Here is a 14,172-nt window from a genome sequence, read left to right on the forward strand (position 1 = left end):
TTTGTTGTCTCATTTCCTATCGCTGATTATTCTGTATTTTTAGAAAAGCTGTCTATGGACTGGTGTTGAACCCAAACTTAGGGTCTGGTCTGTCCACTGGGACAGTCTCAATGTTCCTGTTGTCCACATCAAATACAATAAACATAACATTTGTGTCTACGGAGGCAAATCTTTGACTAATTTTGAATTGCCCCTTAGGCAATGACTAAACTGTTTCTGTGTTATTAATGTTAAAGCACATTATTGCCCCTTATTACGGCAATCATTTTTATGTATGATATATATTTACTTCAGTGTATGTTTCTTGTACATTTGTTGCTCTATTTTAATCTTGTTTTTATTTTTACTAGTGGTTGTCAAGAGTGTCTTTTTTATTTTATTTTATTTTATTGTGCAACTGAGCTACTGTTCCCCATCAGTTTCCCTTGTGGATGAATAAAGTCTAAAGTGAATTGATTGGAATTGAAATGTATTCCGCGGGCACGTCCCTGAAGGTAAAGGACAGCTCGACTATGTGCATTTAAAACCGCTGCCCACATTTCCACATTTCTTTCCCACCTGGTGCAATCGTTTAGTGGAATAATAAGCCTGCAGCATTTTCACCTCTCCGCCGTCTGCCTTTTATTTTGAAAACAGGGATTAGAGTTAGGCGGAGTTTGACGAGGGGTCGGGGCTTCACTCCGGGGTCCTGCTCATTGGGTCTGCTCCTGCTCCAGCTGCATAGCTCCACACTCACTTTCCCTGCCTGGTTTCCGACCGTCTCAATCTACCGCACTGGAATTTTCTTATGTTACCGAAGCGTTGAAGCAGAGAGAAGCAGCAGCCTGTAAATATGTAACCGCACAATCCTCTGACATTAGTGTTTCCGTCGAGAGAAGAAAAAGATGGACTCTGCTGTGAAAAACACCTCGAAGAAGTTGTGGCTCGGCAGTCTGCTTTGGTGGTCGCTCCTGGTCCAACTGGCGTCGGGAGGTAAAGAAAAAAAAAAGTTTATTTCAATGAAAACAAAGCGGAATAAATTTATGAGATGGTGCATTCAATGACTTTATGTAAATACTGGTTTTAAACACCCGTGTTGGTTAATATTTATATCATTTGTAGTTTCACCTATTTATATGAGGTAGTGACAACGAATGCCTTCCAATATGTAATAACAGTCCTGCAGTAAATCCTCCTCCATGACTGTTATAGTCAGTTTATGTTGAAATAGCATCAGAAAGGAGGTAATTGATCATTTTGCATGATCTAGTTCGTGGTGCAGTTAAAGTGGATCGAAATCTGAATTGTTTGTGTTATTTAGCCTTGCCCACTTACAAAAATTTAATTGTCAATAATCAATCCCACTGCCTCCAAAATTAAAAAAAAAAACAGGTCAATCAGGAGGTCTCTCAGTTATTTTAAATAAGTGAAGATAAGATTTTGTGCAGTATCCTGCTGGATTTCTCTAGTGTACCTAATGTTTTTTAAAATGTGTGCATATCAGTAAGCTTTTTTTTTTTTTTTTTTTTTGCTAGGCTGCAGCACTATTTCTGTAACATCATGAGTCTGGCGCCGTATGCAGGCTTAGTATCACTTTACAGAGGATTGTTAAATGTTTTCTGTGCATGCTTTTGAGTAGCTGAAGTGGTTCGCAGGTCTTTCAAAATGTTGACCTCGGAGTAACCAGATTAAATAAGACGTGAATGAGGACACGGTGGTGGGCGTTTTGGCTGCAGTGTCACGACACCTCAACAGCAGCAACAGAAGCACATTTTAGCTTTTAAACAGCCCCCACGATTTGACCTCAGTGTTCCTCTGACACAAATGCTTTACGGTCAACTTTTGATAATCTGTGCATGCATGGATACCCGCGGCACTCTCACCTTATCAGAGCCAGCAGCAGAAATGGGACGGCGATGCCCACTGCACTGGAAGAACTGTCTGACTGTGACAATGGCACACTCAGATGAGTTCAAAGCAAATGGACAGTTGCTGCTGCGTTGAGAGACCTGAGGAGGGGAAACACGCTCATACGAACATTATTTATGTCCATGTGGCTATTCCTTAGCCATTCCTGGTTGATTTGATCTTGGACATGTGTCATCTCTCTCGTGCGCCTGGGGATGATCAAGAATTGTTGAAATCACTGTGACTAAAGTATAGACATTTGCTTTACTTCAGTGCTCTTCAGAGTGTGTTCTGTATTCTCTTCTCATTATGAAAAAAGCCTTGACAGTGTATCAGCAAGGGAGAGGCATGACAGTCAACCAAAAATACCAAGGAGGCTCCTCAGTCAAATTGCATCTCTGATGTGTTGAATAAACTGAGCACACAGGCAGTGACAAGTGCTGGTCTTGTCCCTCAAATTAACTGTAAGCCGGTGTTCACTAAAAGGTCCCTGGCTTTGTTGTTAAAGGAACGGTTTGAGAAATCTCACACTTTAAAAAAAAATGTTCCCAATGCACAGAAACCTGCCCCTGCAGACAGACATGCAGATTACAGAACAATGTTCAACACCTCCTGTTTCTGCTTTTGGACAGACCACATTCAGGTGGGATTGGTTTTCTGTCCGCTCAACCGTGCTCTTTCATTTTCCACTTGCAAAATAACCACAGTTCAAACCTTAGATATGCCTGAAAGCTGAAACAAGTAAAATGTTGCTTTGTGTTCATGACATGTTACCAAGAAAACAGTTCCTTGCAGGCAAGTTGCGTGGGAAGACCCTTTTGTTTTAACCAAATATGACATTTAGTCGTATGACTTGATCGTCATTGGGATGACGCCGAAATGCAATTGAGCATGCATGTCCATCCCTGTGAACTTAAGGAAAAAATGCTATTGCATTCCACTTGACCAGCTTTTGGAAACGTCTAATCCTTGTAATGTACACAGAGACAGTCAGATGAATGAACATGTCATAAGTAATGCTACATGCTATATACTGAGAATCACATGTGGTGATTTCCGGCTCTTTTTTGTTTTTCAACCTTGTCTTTGTCTGTATGTGTGGTTTTTCTGCTCCAGTCTAGGGCCCTCTTTCCACCAATCCAACCAACAATTGTGCATTAAAGGTGGCTATAATGGGGGACCAGGGAAGGAACCATTTACAGTTTTTAGATTTTTTGCAGAAAGACAAGGGTATCTGTACATATATATATATATATATATATATATATATATTTTGGATATAAAAGTTAATGGATCTCAGCCAAAAGTTGTGCAATTTTGTATATGTTTCATGAATGTGAACATTAGATGGCTGCAAGAATAGTAAACTCATCAATTACTCCAGCAACAGAAAATGATTTAACAATGTAAAAACAAATATTCAGTAGCTGCATTTTTTTCTGTTGTGAGAATCTTCTGTCTTCTGTCCGTTTATCTTAAGTGTTTTTTTGTCTTATTGTTCGACAGATAATTAAGCAATTACTTAAATCGCAAGTTGATTGTCCTAGTCCTTGCTACTTACAGACAGCAAATCTACATTTGTTTCTTCAGTTTGACCAAACAGTCTTTACTTGGATTTAAGAACATCCAGTGTCATTAGCACTTACCCCGTAGAGAGCTGTGGGGGGCTGCAGCATATCGCAGCTGTCGTTTGGTAACAGAAAGGCATTAATGAACAATGGGCTATAAATACATTTTTTTAGAGTCAGATTTTTAGTGTCTAACAACACTATGGGTGGAATACCATACAGAGATAAACCTGTGTATAATATCTTAGTAACAGTCTTTGTTACCGGGGGGGTCAAGTTGGATAAGGAGGATAAATGTGAGTAAAAGTTAGAGAGTTGCAGTATAGAAAGCCAAGACTATCGAAAAGATTAGTTTTTTGCACAGCTTTTATGAGGCAAATGACACATCACACTAGACAGAGCTTTCATAGACCTACCACTTTTATGAGACCGTAATAAAGAAACGCTGGAATTGTACTTTAAGTTTATATTATTTGAGACAATAACTACATTTAATGTTGTAAGTGCTATTTTTTTGCATATGTCACAAGAACATCTATGTTATTTTTCTAAACCTCAAGCTTCATATGTTCTATTCTTTTGCTTCTCTGCAGTCAGCTCCTGTTGAGTCAGATTTTTAGTGTCTAACAACACTATGGGTGGAATACCATACAGAGATAAACCTGTGTATAATATCTTAGTAACAGTCTTTGTTACCGGGGGGGTCAAGTTGGATAAGGAGGATAAATGTGAGTAAAAGTTAGAGAGTTGCAGTATAGAAAGCCAAGACTATCGAAAAGATTAGTTTTTTGCACAGCTTTTATGAGGCAAATGACACATCACACTAGACAGAGCTTTCATAGACTACCACTTTTATGAGACCGTAATAAAGAAACGCTGGAATTGTACTTTAAGTTTATATTATTTGAGACAATAACTACATTTAATGTTGTAAGTGCTATTTTTTGCATATGTCACAAGAACATCTATGTTATTTTTCTAAACCAAGCTTCATATGTCTATCTTTTGCTTCTCTGCAGTCAGCTCCTGTTGATCAGATTTTTAGTGTCTAACAACACTATGGGTGGAATACATACAGAGATAAACCTGTGTATAATATCTTAGTAACAGTCTTGTTACCGGGGGTCAAGTTGATAAGGAGATAAATGTGAGTAAAGTTAAGAGTTGCAGTATAGAAAGCCAAGACTATCGAAAGATTAGTTTTTTGCACAGCTTTATGAGGCAAATGACACATCACACTAGACAGAGCTTTCATAGACCTACCACTTTTATGAGACCGTAATAAAGAAACGCTGGAATTGTACTTTAAGTTTATATTATTTGAGACAATAACTACATTTAATGTTGTAAGTGCTATTTTTTTGCATATGTCACAAGAACATCTATGTTATTTTTCTAAACCTCAAGCTTCATATGTTCTATTCTTTTGCTTCTCTGCAGTCAGCTCCTGTTGATTAGTCACCATGTATTGATATGCCTGAAGGGCTCATTTACGTGCTCTACTGCTTTAACTGACTGTGTGAGTTTAAACTGAACAGTTTTTATAGACTGGGTCAGGTTAAGCAAACTACACATTAGTGCATTAACCCTTTTAAGGGTAAAAACAAAGCAATGTACTCACATTAACTTAATCTGCATGGGTTGAGTGAGTGAGTGAGTCACTCTGGCCCATTAGCCGAATGCTGCGCATGCCCACGGGTCATGAACCACGGTTGAATCAAACGTGGGATGGGCACGTTTCTTCGCAGAGGCAAAGATGTTTGCTAACCTTTGAAATACGCGTGGGACTCTGGAGCTCGTTAACAACTGAGCTGGTGGTGCCCGGGCACGGAGGCTCGGATGACAACGTTTCAGAGCACGTTAGCCCAGATTACAGGGTGATGTGAAATGGCGGGGAGGTGAGGTAGAAGAAAACAGCTGGGTCCGTCCGCCACGCTGTTTCTGGAACACGGGGCCGCAGACAATGTGGGGACGTCGGAGCCTTTCATGTTCATGTCGAAGGTTCCTGTCAGGGCAGGGCAGGCCCGAACCTGTCTGACTCCCTCCGAGCCACCTTCACATCCACTGCCTCAGTTTGTATATTGCTGTTGTGGCATTAAAGTCAAATGCTTTTAAATTTCACATATGTCATGGCTACAGTTTTGGACAGTCCTCGGATAACTTTCTCCCAAAGCCACAAGCAAGAAGAGACGCAAACCTGCAATCTCCTTGCAATGCGCAAGCTTGACTTTTGTTTCATCTTAGAGGTTGTTATTATTCTATAGGTAAAGCCTTAAAGCCGCAAAAATTACACTCCTGATTTCAATCATCATGGGGTACATAAAGTACAAACACAACGGGCCCACCACGAAGGCTTACAAGCATTCTTTAAAAGAAAGGTGAGGTATAATTTGTGTGCGAAACTCTATAGGTATGTGTGTACTTCCCCTTTACACACACACGGACACACACACTCTGCTCTACTTGTAAAGAACAACCAGGATGGTAATTAGCCTGGCTTTTCTATCTAAATGTCACATGTTGGCTATATTAAGACCGTAATGCTTGACTTGACTTGCTCCGTGTTTGCTGTATTCACTGCTACTGTACTTTTTGTTCCGGCTTGCTCTCACACTCAGTTTGAGTAATTGTGATGTAGCCCGAAAAAAGCAGTGAACGCCCCATTAAAAAAATACAGTTTCCTTCTAAATATCTATTTTATTATGTCCCTTTCTTTCCTTAATGTCTTCCTTGCAGCTTCCTTCTATGGCGACGGCTTTGTACAGCTCAAGGCAACAGAGTCGTCGGACCATAACACGCTTCGTGTTCGCTTCCGAACCTCCAGCACCAACGGCCTGCTGTTTCTGGCCGCTGGCAAGACCGACTACTTCCTACTAGAGCTCCACGCTGGTCGCCTGCAGGTGGGTACATCTATGGCCCCAGCACTTGAGCATATGTGTTCAAGCATGTATGAGCACACGCACACGTGCACGTGCGTGCACATGCATGCAGAAAAGCCCAGATCCTTGTGCACGATTGCATGCGCACACACTCCAGCAGACACACAAAGAGTGGCCACCGTAAGCTATGGCTCCATCTCTGTTGACAGTGTCAGTCTCTCAGCGCAGTAACACAAGGAGACAAGCCTGCATGGTGTGAGCTTAGTGTTAACTCCGTACCGTCACCTCCTGTCACGGTAGATACGGGGGAAATCGTGAACGTATCAGATCCGTGTTGTGATTGTCTTTGAATGAGGGCGTGATGATGACGATTATTCTTTCATGACTGGAACTTGATCACCTGCCTTTTACCGATGAACTTAACATTACTGTGTCTGCCCCTCTCTTCATGTAATGTAGCGCTGCAGTTTTTGATTTTTTTTGGTTATTATTATTGTTATTTATTTATTTAATTACTATGTTAAATGACAAAGGCGTGACAATTAAGAAAAAGTGACTTATTAAAATTAATTAATTTATTAGACCAAAAACAGATTGATTCATTCAGGTAAGATACGATAAAACAGAGCAAAGCAGCTTATATCCACACAGACTGAAACAGCAGTGACTGAATTATTTAATGTATAGCTGACAAACAGACTTATCGATCAATTAATCATTCTTTTATTCATTATTGTATCACTCGTTATAATTATACTCTATATATATTTACAATCTTGTATACAAAGAAGGTAGTCTTAGTACAATACTTTATTACGTAAACAATTAAATTAATTAAATCTTGTTTGTTGTTGTACTACTGCTGCCCTTTTAGTGACTCAGTTTGCATTTCACTTAAAAATGATGAAAGCTTAATTAGTTTCAGATGTTCAAATTTCAAGCTCAAATTGAAATCAAATTATTAGTTGTTATGTGTATTTGCTGTAAATTCATTATGGATAATTAATAATATAATAATTGTATAATAATAACTGCATGGCTAATGACATTCGCATACACCATGCATGATCAAATTTCTTAAGGCAGTGAATTACAGAAAAATGTAGAAATGCTCTATTTTCAGCTCACAACACAAACCTCGCAGGAAGGATTTAAGGTTAGACACATTTGCCCCTTCGAGACTGCCTCTAAAGCAACCTTTAAGCAGCTCTGCCACGTTGAATCAGCGTACAGAACTGACAGACGTAGTGTTGGAAGTATTTTCTAATGTGCATTCACAGGGAACACAGTAAGTCCTGAGAAATGCGTTTAGCTTTTGTTATTTAAACCAGAGAAATCATCGCGACAAAGCTTCTATTTGTGTAAGGCTTTTGCTGCCGGTTATGAATCACACTGACAACTGCATTGCAGATTCGTACTTCAGTGAGCACGAGGGGTGAACTGCTCTTCCCTGGTCTGTAAACTGGCACTAGTCACCATTTTAAAAATTTTGTTCACTCGCACAACTTTTCCTCGGGCTTGGGGTTTCATTCCACGTGAGTCAGACTCAGACATGAGCATCACTCTCTGGAAACCCGTGCATGGATAGCAGGGACTCTGCAGCAAGCCTTGACAAGCACGTTATCTAAATGCCGCAATAGATTGAGATGGTGACACGATGCTTTGAGGAGGACATAGCTGACGGCAAATATATAATAGTCCTCTTCCTGACTCAAATTACAGACAAAACCACTGTAACAACAACAGGTGACATCCTTGACTCTAAACAGTGTAAATCCTGTTTCCTTTTCCAATTGTCTGTTTCTGGTGTGGCTATTTATTTATTGTAATTACGTGATGATAATGATAATAATGAGGTTATACAAACACAGTATTTCATTTTATCAGAGGAAATAGATAAGAATCACCATATTATTTTTGCTTAGCTGTGATACAGGCTGTGCAATGCTGAATGTAGATTCAGAAGGGGGTTTATAATGGCAACCCTAATATCTTTCAGCCTCATCATTGTGCTTTAGGGTCACCAACGTTTAATCCAAAAATGAAATGCTTTGACCTTTCAGCAGCACCATATCATCATGAAATGAACCAAGGTAGATGTGATATGTGTTGACAGATTAAACTATAAAACAAAAATATGAAGTCTTATTACCTTTATATTAACAGTAATAGGAACTTCATAAAAGTCACAGAAGTCAATAGGCTTCAACCTTTGTAGATTAAGAACAATGACTGCAGAGTATTCTAAACCGATTAATAAGACTGCTATGTGCATGCACCCTATACTCATCTGATAGGGTATATTTTATAATCCAGTTGTTTCATTTCTTCTCTTAGCTCAAACTGGACCTTGGATCAGGGGAGCAAGTGTTGGAATCTGAGCGAGGCACCCAGCTCAACGATCTGGCCTGGCACTCTGTAGAGGTCCACCACCTGCAAGTCAATGTCACTCTGACTGTTGACAGAAACTCTCACTCGACTGTGAAGATTCCAGGATCCCATCACAATCTCGACATAGTAGATGGTCTCTATGTTGGAGGCACAGGGGGCTTGGATAGACTTTATCTGCCCAGAGTGGTGATGGGCTTCAGAGGCTGCATGGATGATGTGGTCTTTAATGAGTATGACTTGCTGTCATCACTGAGGCCCTATAATGGACTCAAGAATGTCCATGAAGTGTCTTTAGGCTGCAGCCCCCAGTTCTTCGCCACAGAGGAGGATCCTATCAGCTTCTTCAGCTCCAGGGCTTACATTTCTCTTCCAACCTGGAATACCCATCAGGAAGCCGTATTTGAGTGTGTCGTGCACACCTCGGCTAAAGAGGGAGTTATCCTCTACAGTTCAGCCAGAGAGGGGGATTTTGTGGCTCTAGAGATTCAGGAAGGTTTGCCGGTGGCCATTGTCGGGAAAGGTGTAACCAAAACCGAGCTTCGTTCACTCACAGTTATTAATAACAGAAAATGGCATTCCGTGAAGTTGCATTTCAGTTCCAAAAATCTTGAGCTAACTGTTGACGGAGAGATGGTGAAAAGCGTTATTGGGTCTCGTTCAAAGCTTAAAGGTCATCTCTTTGTTGGAGGCATCGATGATGGCACTAGATCTGAAGCTAGAAAGGTGGGGCTTGTCTCTGTTTCTGGAAAGCGTGTCAGAGGAGGTTCCTTCAAAGGATGTTTAAAGGACATCACCGTCAACAGAGTTAAGATGGGTCTGTCTAATGCTGTAGTTACCAAAGATATCTCAGTTGGTTGTGAGCCAGAGAGAGAACCAGAATCACCAACCACTGTGAGTCCCACAATTATACCAGGATCCCCTTTTCATTTGGTGACGCCAACACCGTCACTACACATGTCCACCCTCGCAAGGGGTTTGGACAAAAAATACGGCCCGAACTTTGTGCAACTTAGAAATCTTGTAGTGCAGGAGGGGGGCCGAGCATCTCTGGAGGCCAAACACATCAAGGTTCTCTTGGACTTTAAGAAGCTTGGCATTCGACAGTCTCAAATTGTGTTCCGAATTCGGGAACAACCCGTGCGAGGTCAGATAAGGCTCGATGTTGACCAGGACCAAGAGGAGAACACATTCAGTATGTTGGACCTTTGGCATGAGCGAGTAATGTACATCCACGGAGGCTCTGAGGAACCAGATGACTTCTTCATGTTTTCAATTTTCTCTAGTAGCAGAAAGCAGGTTCCTGATTATCTGAATGGCAACAAATTGTATCGCTACAATATTTCTGTGACTCCCACCAATGATGCACCTGAATTGAGTCTCCCTGAAGGAAATCTCTTTGTCCTCTTGGAGAACTCAAAGAAACGCCTCACTACAGATGTTCTGAAGGCCACAGACATTGACAGCAACTACACTGACCTAGTCTTCTCTGTTCTTGGGAACCTAAATGCTGATGCAGGATATTTAGAAATCGAGAGCAACCCTGGCAAGGCAGTGACCTCATTCTCATATTTAGACTTGGAGGAACTGAGGGTGTACTATGTTCACACAGGAGTTCGAAACTCAAGGATAGTTCTTAGAGTTAGCGATGGAGAAAAGGTCAGCAACACTGTGGTTTTAAGAGTTATGGCTATAACTCTGGAGTATAAGATTGCCAATAACACTGGTCTTGAGGTCATTCAAGGGGAAACAGCTATAATTGGTTCAAAGCAGCTGGCTGTGCAAACCAATGCTGCGAAACAAGTTATAGACATTCGGTATGATATAATTGAAGCCCCACAGTATGGAGAACTCCAGAGACTCCACTCAAGTGGCGAATGGAGGCCTACTGACTCGTTTTCGCAAAGGCTCTTAGAAAAAGAGCGGCTCAGGTATGTCAGTACTTACCAAGACATCCAGATCTATAATGCCACAGATTACTTTAAGTGCAAAGTTACCGTGGCTACAAGGGCAACCACTGAAATACTCTTTCCAATCACTGTGAAGTGGGTGAAGTATTTTCTCGCGAGGAACGTTATGATGGACTTGAATAAAGTTAGAAAAGTGACACTAAACTCAGAGTATCTTTTCGCTACAGCTGAAGGTGTGGCCCTCTCAGAGGATGATCTTTACTTTCGGGTTCTCACCACACCAAAGAAAGGAAAAATCCTGCTCGACTCCACGGTCCTGAAGAAGAACTCCACCTTTAGCCAAAGAAATGTAACAGATCTAAAAGTCCACTACGAGCTAGTTGACAGACCTTACGAAGATACAACCGACAGATTCAAATTTCACCTTTTTTCAAAACATGCTCAGTCCCAAAACTATGATTTCCAGTTCTCCATTAAAGCTGACGTCAACAGCGTGTTCATGAGAAATGAAGGACTTTTACTTCAGGAGGGAGAAAGTAAAGTTATCACAAAAGATGAGCTGTTTGCAGAGACCCTGAGTACAAAGGATATGTTCTACACGGTCATAAGGAGCCCCCAACATGGAAAGCTGGTTCGTATTGCTCAGTCAAATTCCAATGCTAGCTATGACAATATCTTAACCTTTAGTAATCAGGATATATTAGAGGATCGGATAATGTACGTCCACGATGACAGTGAAACCACTCAAGATGAGTTCACTTTTATAGCCTCCACCAGCCAAGTGTTCAAATCTTACATTGCAGAAGATGAGATTGGCTCCAAAGAAGGAACGTTCAATGTATCTATTCAGCTGCTGAATGACCAGAAGCCGGTTCGTGTTATCGATAAAGTTTTCCATGTAGTAAGGGATGGACAGAAGTTACTCACTATAGAGGATTTGCGTTACCACGATGCTGACTCTGACTTTGATGACGGCCAGTTGATATACACTCGACGTGGAATACCAATGGGAGACCTAGTCCTGGTTAATGACACCACTCATCGGCTGTTCCAGTTTCGGCAAAAGGATCTGGAAGAAAAGCGAGTGTTGTTCATTCACAAAGGTGTGAGCACGGGCAGGTTTGTGCTCTTTGTCTCGGATGGAAAACATTTTGTATCAAGCCTTTTAGACATCAGTGCACATGACCCGTTCTTGAAGGTGGGCAACAACACCGGCCTCTTGGTTCAAAAGGGACATTCGGTGACCTTTTCCACTAGCAACTTCAGCGTCGTGTCAAATCTGGACATCAGAGATGACAAGGAGGTCATCCTAAACTTGGATGAAGCTCCCAAGTTCGGAAGTCTTTATCGTGACCAAACAAAGGTGGAGTCGTTCACACAGTCTGACATAAAGGAAGGGCTGATCTCCTATCGGCACAATGACAGCAAACATCTGGCAGATTATTTCAGCCTCATGGTAAAAGCTAAAGGTCTTCAGCTTGTCGTGAAAATCAGTGTGAAGGTTTATCTGGAAAGTCATCAGAGGCCGCCCATCGTGCAGCACCGCAACATTTTACTGGTGGAAGAGGGAAAACCGGGGAAGATTGATGAAACTAAACTACAGGTTAGTGTTTCAGATGGATATTTCAAAGAAGTAATATTACTTAACATTAAGGAAAAACATTTCAGGTTGAGGACTCTCTGTCAAATTATTTGATTAGAAAAATTGTTGCTAGAGAGGAAAGGTGAAACATATTTATATTTGGCAGCTGACCTAAATAATAAAAAGTTCTGTAAGGGTTAAGTTCTTAAGTGCTATTTTGTTTTTACATTTTACAAATATACCAAAGCTAGATTGAGAATTAAATGCACACGTGACATTTCAAATTCAACTAGGGAATGTTTTCTGATTGTTGCAGGTCACCCACGAGGACAACCTGCCATCGGAGATTGTGTTCACAGTCAAGGTGGCCCCATCTCACGGCTTTATCCGGCGTTTCGTCGAGGCGACGGAGCGCTACGTCGGAACCAAACAGTCCCCTGTCAGGACGTTCACCCAAGACGACATCAACAGTGGCAACATCCAGTATGTGCAGACGGAGCCCAACAGAGTCGGCGACACCTTCGTTCTCGACGCCACCAACGGGATCACTGACGTCTGCAACATTACGATGGCCGTCGACATCATCCCACTCCTCATCCCGCTTCAAGTGTCCAATTTCACGCTGAACGAGGGCGCCTCCAAGGCACTGACCCAGGATGTGCTCAAAGTCAGCAACAGACACTTTTCTGGAATCAACTTCTTTTTTAGTTTGACTGAGCCCCCCCAGCACGGTCACATAGAGCACTCTCGACATCCTGGTGTGCCCATAACCACTTTCACCAGGAGGCAGGTGAGTTAAAATAGAATGGGAGTTAGTGTGGCATTGATATTTATCTAATACTAATACTGCAACTACTATATTTTGTCATTAACAGATTTGATATTATTGCAGTAATTATTTTAATTATTGCCATCTTGGCCATTGAGTTCTTCCTAATTTGCCGGCATGCCTAAAGTTTATTTAACCTAACACTCATCTTTAATTAGATTACCACATTAAACAAAGAGGGAAAAAAAAGAACATTACCCTAACTCGACCCCCTTTTCATCTCACCCCTCCTTGCTACAATCTCTTCGGGTTTTCTATTTTTGTAGGTCGCGGCTACGTCAATTATTCATTTCGAAAAATGTTCTGTTTTTGTCAGCATATGCATTATACTGAAGTGCCGTGTAGTGCTCTGGTTTGAAAGAGCCTTTTGCATTCAAGTCTCCCCGATAATGTCAACGATCTCTTGTGCAGGTGGAGCATGAGTTCATTTACTACGTCCACGACAGCAGCGAAACCTTAGCCGACAATTTCACCGTGGTGGCCAATGACACGGGCCTGAGGAAGCAGAGTGCAGCCCAGACGGTGTACATCCAGGTTACAGCTGTCAACGATGAGCCTCCTGTTATTGCAGCCAACAGGGTCCTCAGGGTGAGTCTGCAGTGCTGCTCTATATTTAAACTCTGGACACATTTATTTTTTTTAAGTTGCCGGTCTGGCACGGTAGCTCACTGTCAGACCATTTTCATGTGGGCAGTTTTGCAAGTTGCCATGGCTGGCTGGCTGCATGAGGGAAAATATGTTTGCTATGTGGAGGAGGGTCCACAGGGGGCTGGCAGCACAGAACTGACACTGACATACATTTTGGAGGGATCTGGGACTTACAACAGACTCTCTGTAGGAGAGTCTGTTGTGCCGTTGACATGTTAAATCTTTAAACAAAGTTCCCCAGTATTGAAATATATCCCTGTCGCTTCAGGGGCTTTGGAGCCCGAGGTGACATTTTGCGCGATATGAGTTGACGGGAAATGCTTTGTAACAGTTTAAGTCAAATAGAAAAATCTCATTAGCATTACGCAGACATAATCTCAAGTGACAAAATATATTAAATCCACTCCAGAGCACCTTGAGTGTTGAGTGGCATGATGCCATGGCCTGGAAATAGCAAACACTCTGACCACATGACCTCATT

General features: G+C 41.6%; 1 protein-coding gene across 1 annotated transcript in view; it reads left to right on the forward strand.

Moving 5' to 3' along the window:
- The first annotated feature begins 397 nt into the window (after positions 1 to 397).
- cspg4ba (chondroitin sulfate proteoglycan 4ba) overlaps positions 398 to 14,172 on the forward strand; it is a 28,583-nt gene continuing 14,808 nt past the window's right edge. The window contains exons 1-5 of the mRNA XM_047592763.1: positions 398 to 972; positions 6,192 to 6,355; positions 8,672 to 12,235; positions 12,531 to 13,004; positions 13,455 to 13,631. Coding sequence (XP_047448719.1) covers positions 885 to 972; positions 6,192 to 6,355; positions 8,672 to 12,235; positions 12,531 to 13,004; positions 13,455 to 13,631 — 4,467 coding nt within the window. The 5' untranslated portion in view covers positions 398 to 884. The remainder of the gene's footprint in view (positions 973 to 6,191; positions 6,356 to 8,671; positions 12,236 to 12,530; positions 13,005 to 13,454; positions 13,632 to 14,172) is intronic.

This window comes from Mugil cephalus, chromosome 8, assembly GCF_022458985.1.
Source record: "Mugil cephalus isolate CIBA_MC_2020 chromosome 8, CIBA_Mcephalus_1.1, whole genome shotgun sequence".
NCBI lineage: Eukaryota > Metazoa > Chordata > Actinopteri > Mugiliformes > Mugilidae > Mugil > Mugil cephalus.